Source organism: Stegastes partitus, unplaced genomic scaffold, assembly GCF_000690725.1.
Source record: "Stegastes partitus isolate 25-593 unplaced genomic scaffold, Stegastes_partitus-1.0.2 Scaffold240, whole genome shotgun sequence".
Lineage (NCBI taxonomy): Eukaryota > Metazoa > Chordata > Actinopteri > Pomacentridae > Stegastes > Stegastes partitus.
Window position 1 is genome coordinate 217,427 of NW_007577971.1, and position 10,121 is coordinate 227,547.

General features: G+C 41.2%; 2 protein-coding genes across 6 annotated transcripts in view; both read left to right on the forward strand.

Annotated features, from left to right (window-relative positions):
• The window catches only part of dus2 (dihydrouridine synthase 2), a 20,798-nt gene extending 14,327 nt beyond the window's left edge, over positions 1-6,471 (forward strand). For all 3 annotated transcript variants that reach the window (XM_008281635.1, XM_008281637.1, XM_008281636.1), the window contains exons 14-16: positions 2,017-2,104; positions 2,584-2,657; positions 5,502-6,471. In XM_008281635.1, coding sequence (XP_008279857.1) covers positions 2,017-2,104; positions 2,584-2,657; positions 5,502-5,775 — 436 coding nt within the window. In that variant the 3' untranslated portion in view covers positions 5,776-6,471. The remainder of the gene's footprint in view (positions 1-2,016; positions 2,105-2,583; positions 2,658-5,501) is intronic.
• A 1,187-nt stretch (positions 6,472-7,658) lies between these two features.
• nfatc3b (nuclear factor of activated T cells 3b) overlaps positions 7,659-10,121 on the forward strand; it is a 28,680-nt gene continuing 26,217 nt past the window's right edge. For all 3 annotated transcript variants that reach the window (XM_008281640.1, XM_008281641.1, XM_008281642.1), the window contains exon 1: positions 7,659-8,078. In XM_008281640.1, the coding sequence (XP_008279862.1) occupies positions 8,006-8,078 (73 nt within the window). In that variant the 5' untranslated portion in view covers positions 7,659-8,005. The remainder of the gene's footprint in view (positions 8,079-10,121) is intronic.

Here is a 10,121-nt window from a genome sequence, read left to right on the forward strand (position 1 = left end):
GCTTCTGTTTTGCAGAATTCCTGGATTCATTAAGCTCTGACACTGAATGAATCTCCAATTGAACCTTTTATCTCTCCTGGATATTTTGTTTAGCAAATAGGGCTGCACAAAATATCAGTCTAGCATTGGCATTGCGGTGTGCACATGTGCAACAGTCACATCAGTGGAGGTGCAATGTGTTGTAAGGCAAAATAAATCAAACACGTCATGCTACAGTTGTGAGCAAAAGTTTACATACACTTATAAGGACCACGTATATCATGCAGTCTAAAGTTTTCAATGACTCCTATAACTGTGAATTTTCTATGATGGAATCATAGAAACATGTTTCTTTGTCACAGAAAAAAAAAAAGCATTTTGGCTCTTTCATGTCTTTATCATACGTCTTCTTTATGACAAAATGTGCTGCGTCAGAAATATACATATGATACTAACATTTTGTTAAACATTCGTTTGTCATTGTCATCTTAATTAGCTGCTTCTGGTAGCTGACCACAAGCTTCTGGTTGTATATCTTTGACCACTCCGAACTTGTCTTTCTGACTCAGACTTGTTTCTTCAGCACAGTCCACAGGTTCTTGATGGTTTAAGTCAGGACTTTGGGAGACCAGTCTAGAACCTTCATTCCAGCCTGATTTAACCATTTCTTTACCACTTTGATGTGTGTTTCGGGCCATTGTCTTGTTGAAACATCCAACTGTGTCCAAGATCAACCTTCTGCTAATGGTTTTAGGTTTTCCTGAACAATATGGAGGTAATCCTCCTTCTTCATTGTTCCATTTACTTTGTGTAAAGCTCCAGTTCAACTGGCAGCAGGACAGCACCAGAGCATGATGCTGCCACCACCATGCTTGATGATAGGTTTGGTGTTCTTGGGGTTAAAGGCCTCACCTTCTCTTGCAAAATTTTGTTTAATCTGATCACAGAACTTTCCTCCAGAAGGCCTTTTCTCCGTCTAAATGACCTTCCTGTCTTGTTCAAAACAATGATTTGCTTTTCCAGATTTTTGCTGAGCTCCTTAGACTTCCACTGTTGTCTTTGTGGTTGAGTTTAATTGGTAAAATCATAATCATTCACTTGCCCTAAGTCAGCTGGGAGAGGCTCCAGCCCCCCCGCGACCCTTGTGAGGATTAAGCGGTGTATAGATAATGGATGGATGGATGGATGGATAATCATTCACAAGAAAGTAAGAGGCCATGCCACAAAGAAAATGTGATTATGACAGTTGTCTTTGTCACTCATGCTAATAATTCAAATCGCTGTGTGTATATTTTTGACCCAAAACAACGTGACATATTTTCAGAAGACTTATAATAAATCTATGAAAGAACCAAAATACACAATTGTTTTTTGTGATAAAGAAACATGTTTCAATGATCATCACAGAATATGACATGGTAACAATTGTAATTGTATGTAAATATTAGTTCATTACTTTATACCTGTTTCATACAAAAATAAAACTCACACAGATCTCATTTTCCATTACTGATTTACAAGATAAATCTGATGGAATGTCATAATTTTCGCTGATTGAAGGGTTCTTAGATACATGAGTTATATGGAAATTTGGTGACAGAAAGGATGATGTTGACCATAGATGGTGTCTGTGTCTGCAGGGTCTTGTAATTGTTGCCACTGCACGAGGCAACACAATGAATTCATTCTGGCATTGTAGATCAGCACAACAAAGCTCTGTATGACAAGTGCAGCCACATCTGAATGTCATCCAAAGCACAAAACTCTTCATCAGTGTTACACTACATAAGAACATTTTCAAATGTTTTTTTCAGCTTTTTACAATTTTTGAATTTATTTTCTGTGCAGATGCTCAAAATCAGACCGATCATTTCCAAATAGTTGTTGAAGTCATCTGGTGAACATTTCCACACATATCAAAGAAAAAGAACATTTTTCAGGGTCATTTTAGTCCAGCGTTGTCACCAGTGTTTTAAATTGGAAAAATGTCCCTACATGTGGAAGATTTAATGATCTGATTTGTGTGTGTGCTGGCAGGAGGGAGTATCCACCTCAGATCACACCAAAGATGTTCCTGCTGGAGTGGAGCCGCAAGGAGAAACTGGAGCAGCCGCTGTACGAAACGGTACGAAAAATTAGAATATGAAACTTAACTTAGAACTGTGGAATACAGTCAGCAGGTTTGAGTCATAATTATGGAAGTGAAGCATTCATCTAAAACGTTTCTAATCCTCGATCTAGAGCTGTCACTAAAATTGGGTTATCAATCAGTTCAACATCTTGAGTTTAAGCTGAAGCAGTAAAAATGTCACAAAAGAAATGCAGAAACTGTTTTGGAGTTCAGTGGGTTGCTTTCATTGTGATTCTTCCACAAATCAAGCAGCAGATCTTAGGCAACAATCTGCCAATACTATATTTGGTAATTTTTCCGTTAGCTCCATATGCAGAGCAGTCTTCCATGCCACCGTTTACAACCCGGGCCAGTAATCTTTTGCTGAATGGTCACTTTCAAAAGATTTGGGACATAGATTCAGAGGATAGTCTCTGGTCTTGGCTGCAGCAGTAAACAGTATGTCACAGTGTTTGTGTATGTTGTGTTTTCAGGTGCAGCGTTCTCAGGATCGAGGCTTTCAGTCCACTGTGACTGTAGCAGAGAAGAAGTACAGATCTTCACTGTGGTCAGTGCAAACTTCAAGTCATTTATTCTTTCAGCCCTTTTTAAATCTTGAGGAATTATTGAGGGTATGCCAACATGATGTTTTTAAAAGAGTTACTTTCAGCAGTAGTGTGTTTGAGGTGTACCTGCAGGTACAGAACTAGTGCAGGCAGCAAACTATTTAGTTTAACTGTTTGTCATAAAATGTTCCACCTGTGTTCAGCTCAAAAACTGAAAGCAGTTTTCACTGCTCAGTGGATACTTTATTCTGCTTTAGTCAGTTTGATGTTCATGATAAGGTCACTGATGTGCTCAAATCCCAGGAAGGTTTCCTGTAATCCAGCCTGGATATGAATCAGACAGTGGTGTGTTGGGTTGCTGGTGCTGTGTGCTTCACCGTCCTGTGTCCGTCTGCAGCTCTCTAATCGCAGCACTACAATGACGACAACATGTCCTAATGTCAACAACTTTATTTTCCATATTCAAAAAACCTGCACAGGGTTCTCATTGGGACTTCTTAAATGACCGATTTAAATAGTTTTAGCTCATTTAATCATGTAATACAAATCACTGCCCTCTAGTTTCCAAATCATACATCAGTCTTTATATTTAGTTCTTTCTTTACAGGTAGCATTTGTTTCTGTTCTCTACTTAGAGACCCTTGACTCTTAATCGTTCTTGTAGCTGTGTCTGTTATGTTACAGTGAATAGTTAGAGCCCATTTCCCTGGTTACTAACATGCCATCAGATAACTTGACTTGATCAGAAAAATGCACATTGGGTCAAAATGCTATCAGAAGAATCGGAGCAGTATTTGGAGGTGGTCAGGCTCACATCAGATGTAAACAGAATCTGTCACACAAGTTGAAAAGTTATCTCATTCTGCATCTGACTGCTAACTCAGGAAAACCCAATAAAAGCTACAGGCAGCAGCAGTAATGGTTGTTTGACAAAAAAGCCCATCAGCAGCAATACTTGAACTGTGGCATCATGTTTGTGGCAATGTCAGCGGGCCCTACCTCTGCTTATTGAGATCTGGTCAAAGGCACAATCAAGATAAGAAGAACACATTTTAATACCAGGTGTACATACAAAGACCCCTGGACTGGATGGCAGGGTCCAGATACAGACCATGTTAATGACTGGTGTCAACGGAGCCTTAATTGGCTTTATGCTTCAAACTGATGTGACTGCAGTGTGACGCTGCATTTTGCATGCAGGGTCTGCTAACGAGAACAGAATGTTTGTGTTCTATGTACAGCTGGGGGTTGAGCAGTGGATGTTGATGGAGGCTACACCTTTTTGACACCATCTATGTTTGATCAAAGTTTTACTAGTACACTGTTTTCCTGACTTGCAGTGTGCTGCCTGTCAGCAGCCACAGTTCACTTAGTTGTTTTTTTTGGACCAAAAGCAGTTGGACAGTTGTCGAAAAAGCTGTTTCATGGAAAGATGTGGGCTATTCCCCCATTGTTTCCTCATCAGTATAGCAGCTTAAAGGTCTGGAGTTGATTCCAAGTGTGGCATTGCAGTTGGAAACTTGCTGTGATCCCAAAACTTGCAGTCAAATTAGCTCTCAGTGCAAGTAAAACAGTGTTCAGGCTGCAACAACAGAACACATCCATCAGAGAGAGAGTGGGAACGTCAGGAGTGGTCAGAAAAAAAAACACTGTGGTACAGTGAGAGAGAAAAAGAGCACACTGGGAGCTCTTCAACATAAGAAGGCCTCGGCATGCATGGGAGACAACAGTGGTTGATGATCGCAAGATCCTTTCCATGGTAAATAAAAAACCCTTGACAACATCCAGCCAAGTAAAGAAGACTCTCCAGAAGGAAAACATGTCATGATCAAAGTCTGTTATAACAACAAGGTTTCACAAGAGCAAACACTGAGGGTTCACTACAAGGTGCAAACCATTCATAGGCCTCAAGAACAGAAAAGTCAGATTAAAAGTAGTCAAAAACACACCTAAAAAAAAAAAAACAAAACAGCCAGAGCAGTTCTGGACCTGTATTCTTTGGATATATGACACTAGAATCAACCTGCACCAGGGTGATGATAAGAAAAAGTATGGCGATGTTTTAAACAACATCACCTATAAAACACAGTGCAGGGCATGTACGGCTGCTAGAGGAACTGACTCACGAGTGATTCATGATGATGTGACAGAAGCAGCAGGAGGAAGTCTGAGGTGTACAGGCAGATACAGTCTGCTCTGACTCAACGAAACGCTGCAAAACTGATTGGACAACACCACACAGTACAGATGGATGAAGAATTGGAATATTGTGCATTGACCAAGTATCAGCATTCACTTGCTGAACAAACTAAAGGAGAGAACTACCAAAACAAAAATTTCAGACAGCTGCAGAAAAGGTGTGACAAAGTACAGAGGAGGAAACCTAATGTTTGGTGAAGTTCTTGGGCTTCAAGTATTTCTGCTTAGTTCATTTCCTACAGTTATTATGATATCTTGGTGGTTAAGCACACTTCCTGACAGCTTTGACCACACTGAGCTTTACTATGGACACAAATGAAACATTATGCAACACCACAGATGTTTGTTCCATAGGATGTACAGAGTCTCTGGTCACTTTAGGCTGCATATATAAAGATAATGTAGCCCTGAGTTAACATAAAGGGATTCATTTTCAGCACAATTGTCCCCCAAAACATGAGGCAGTGTTAGTTGAAATTCGGGTGAATTTAAAAAAAAAAATAAAAGTTCATATGGAATAATCAGATCGTTTCTGAATTTTGCAAATTTTGTTCTGTATTATTTGAACAGAATTCTTTTATGACTGCTCGAGGTAAAACATTTAACTTTTGGAATTGAGCTTACGTGTAAAATTATCCTGTTTTCAGGGAGAAGTCAAAGAAATTTGCAGAGCAAGCAGCTGCCATTGTCTGCCTGCGAATTCTGGGAATACCGGAGGGACGCATCGGTGAGGAGGACTCTGGCCTGGTCTGCAAGAGGAAGAGGGAGGGTAAGATGAACGGCGCCACAGAGGAAGATAGGAGCAAGAAACGACACGTGGCGGACATCCTACAGGCAACAGAAAGCTCAGAGCCCGCTGTGGTGACCAACGGTTTGGATCACAAACCAGCCGCACCTGAAAAACAGCCAGAGGGTCCATGAAGAGTTGAAGGAACAGTGGACTCTTTAAACAGGAGGAGAAGACGGGAGCTGGAAGAGCAATTCAAGCCTTCATTGAAGCTGATGTTGGTGTTAAAGAGCAGCATTTATTGGTCATATTGTCACACTGACTTGCATCATTTCAAGTTTATTTTTATATAATCCAAAAATTAAGGCGAAATTCAGATTGTTTGCTTTCAAATGCCTCTGGACTTTGTCTCTCTCTCTCTCTCTTTTTTTTTTTTTTTTTTTAACTTTCATGGCTTCAGTCAAACTGGAAACTGCTCAGCCAGTCACCTGGAAGAGTCAACCCTCACCTTTGTTGTTTTCTTTTTAACAAATATATTATTTAATCCATGGTAACTGAGGAGGCTCACATGTGGATTTGCAGTCAGTCGGGAGCAGTGCTGAACATTTATGTTGAGGCTTCATCATATCAGGTATTTCAGAGAAATGGGAATTGTAACCCTGGTGCCTTTCAGAGCAACTTTTTTTTTTTTGTTTTTTTTAATCCTGATTTTAGAAGAGCCATAAACTCAATATTTGTCTGTTTCGTTTGTAATGAAGAGAAGACTGAACAGATTTGTAGTTATCACCACTGGGTAAGTATAATACGATGTCATATGGCTGTATGTGTACTTGTGTCCACCTCTGGTTCATTACTTCTTAAAGTTTTCTTGTTAAAAGTCTTTACACACAGCGGTTTTTATTTTAATGTTGAAGAAATGGCCTGTGTTATATATTTTTCAAATGAGTGTTATACAAATTCAATGAAAGCTAAAACTTGTGTGAAATGATCCTACTTATGAGTTCCTGCAGCCTGATGGACCTGCTTCCTCAGAAACATGAAGGAGTGTTCAGGAAACCCAACGTTCGGTTTGAGGCCTTTTATTGGTCGGCCGCTCACTGGTAGGCAGCTCATTGGTCGGCCGCTCATTGGTCGACCGCTCATTGGTCGGCCGCTCCAGGTGTCTTCAAGTCCTCAACTGAACCTCAGCCACGTGTGACGTCACCACGGGGCGGCCTGATGCGCCCTTCGCGTGTGCTGGTAAATATGGGTATCACCCTCCAGAACCGCAGACAGGAACTACACTGGCCGCAACGCAATGTCACCACACACGAAATGCAACTGTTACAATCCCTTAAAATAACTTCTAGTCAAAGGATCTTACGCCATGTGGAGTGCTTAGAAATAACCACATTTTTGAATTAGCAAATATTTTTAATATTCGGTATCTTTCTGCCTAAAACCCACAAACCAGTTAGACAAGCTGCACGGTAACTTAGTTGATCCTAAACAAGACATTAAAGTGCCCCTGCCACAGAAGCAGCTGCCCAGTACAGACGTAAGAAGTAGAATACTACATTGTGAACATCTGCCTGTGCCACTAGAACTTTCAGAGGATATATGTATATTTTTATAGTCTGTCCATAAATCATGGGTTAAAATAGAATTTTAACATAATGTGCAAAACTTGCTTTACAAATGTGCGTGTTTTAGTTTGTGTCTTATGATCACTTCAATTTAAAGACTATAATTATTCCAGTGGGACACTTTAGGTTCAAACATGTATGACAATGAACACTACAAATACCCTGGAAGCCACATACACATAATATTTAGGCCAGTGTTTCAGTGTGTAAGCAAATAAAGCAAGCATGAGACATAAGACACGACTGCCACAAAGTCCCTTATTTCTATTTCCTTTTTAACAGGAGACCTATAAATTACGAATATCTTACAAAAGCCTACATTGTTTTAAAAAGAATGCTTTATAGTAATGGATCAAGGCCAACATATAGGAGCAGCTCGACCTGCTGACTGACAGTAAACAAACCGCATCAGCTGCTTGAACTATACTCGCTAGTTTCCTCTATCACTGCGGTAGCGGGGTTTACGAGCAGAGCATGAAGGCAGCACCCGGATCAAGCTGGAGGGAGTAACTCTGCGAAGCAACACAAGCCGCCAACACAAGCCTCTCACCGGCATGACACCGCAGGGCGTCGGTACCGGAGGACCGAGGCTCGTTGAGTGAGCGTGTAGCTGTTGGTCGACAACTTTTGTTTCGGAGTTAGTCGACGTGTTGTTTGCGCTTCTTCCGTTGAAGCGGAGTTCTGCTTTCAGTCGGATGGAAGTGAGTGAGACAGGTCAGCTGTAGACAGACAGACAGGCGGACAGACAGACGGCTCGGCGAAAAGTCTCTCTGAGGACATACAGCGTCTCTTCAGTTCAATGTCCACAACAAACTGCGCGGAGGAGCTGGACTTCAGACTTATCTTTGAGGACGACGGCAGACCGGCTGCAGGTATGCGTCTCTGGCGGCGGAACTTAGCGAACCGCCCGCTGCTCCGAGCTAAAGGCTAGCGAGAGGTGACGGAGGCTGGAACCCTTCGGGAAAACAGCTGACACGTAAACGTTACACCTAAACAGACACCTGCAGCTCCTCACAAACTCTGAGCAGCTTTGAAATAAAAACTTTAAAATGCTCATTGTTCAAAAAGGGAACGTAAATATTCCATTGTTACACATATTTGCCTTGTATCCGCTGGTCCTCATCAGAGTTCCAGTACTTTGGTCAGTACGAGTTTAGTAGAAGTATCATCTTATGTCGTATGGGCTGAACTAATCAGTCTGTTGATTATTTACTCGATGAAGGAATTGGTTGTTTGGTCTATAAAGGTCAGAAAATGATGAAAAATCTTGATCAACACCGTTTACTGCTGTAAAAGCTAGAACAGCACCAAATATGGATCATTAACAAAAGTATGCAAACTTAAAACATGTTTGTAGAAAGGTACATGTTGATGGTGAAATCCAGAATGCTTTGAATTGGAACTGTATCATATTTATTTATTTTACTTATTTCAAAGGATAAATTAGATAAATGTTTTTTAGAACTGTAAGAAGTAGTATGTAACTTGTGTTGAGAGCTGTGTGTGTAATTGTCAGTTCCTTTCAGTCAGTTCACTCGGTACAACACATATCTTATGGGATGTCACAGCCCCACATGGCCTGACTGATCACATCCCTGCTCCAGCTTTAATGCAGGTGATGTGCACATAGACGCACCTGTCATCACAGTCATCCCTCGGCTCTCCTCCGAAACGGGCTAGCTAGCTCCTGCTGGTTTGTTCTGTTCTCTGTCGGCTGCTGCTTGAACTTAGCTTAACTGCCCCTGTTTGTGTTAGCCATGGTTACCTCTTCAGTGAATGTGGCCGTGGAGCACTCATTTTGAGTTTTCTTGTAAAGTAATGAGTTTCGATGTAAGCACCCAGCCTGAGGTGTCCGAGTTCTGTCTCCAGCTTCGGTGTTCAAACCTGGAAAGATGGGTTATGTTCTGAAAAAAGTGCTGGGAATGACCACGGCCTCACAGCATGAGCCTCTCATCTCTGAGTCAAGTGTGAATGTGATTTTTCTTCCCTCCACGCAGCGACAGTGAAAACAACCTTCCCTTTTACTCAGACTTTGTCTCAGAATTATCTTCAAGATGTAACAAACCACTGTCCTCCCGCATCACAGCGCCCTGCCATAGACAGCATTTGGATCTGGATGGCACTGAAAAAGCTGGCATGGTTAATCCACTGCCTATGGAGCCATGTCTGGCTGCTCACCTGATTCTGTCCAACACCCACAGTGTGGTAAGCACTGCATGGTCTTTGCATCACAGCTGGGTAAAATGTACCAAGCTCAGGCGGGCACAGCCTGTATTGAGCTCTGTCACCATGCTGCAGACGTACCAGGTGATGTGTTTGTTTCAGATTGGGCCTCTGATGCCTGCGACAATCCACAGACAACTCTGTTCAACAAAATCAGAGTCACTACAGATTAGGGACCGACCGATATGGATTTTTTGAGGCCCATGCCGATTCTGATATTTGGCAAAAAAAAAAATTCCGATAACCAATTAATCGTCTGATTAATTTAAAAGAATATATAATGAATAAAATTGCTTATTTTTTGATCCCTTAATGCTTACAACAGCAAAGATATGAATCACAGGCAGAACATTTTACTGCTTTACAATACTTTGTCCTTTGTCCTACTGATGAATTTATCTTTAGATTTAGGCCATAGGTGCATGCTGTGTAGCAGCAACATCATGAATGAAGTTACTGACAGAACATTATTTATGCAGCCCTCTGATGCCCTTTAACATTAAATCACATTTTCTCTACTTCATTTTTTCTTCGCCATGAAGTCATGACTCATATGAACCAAAATAAAAACCAGAGACACATTTCTTAGATGTCAGCACACAGTGAGTTGGTGTTACAGCCTGTGTAAAGTAAAACTAATAGTGACACGACATCATGACGGTTGCACAAGATATCTATCTATCTATCTATCT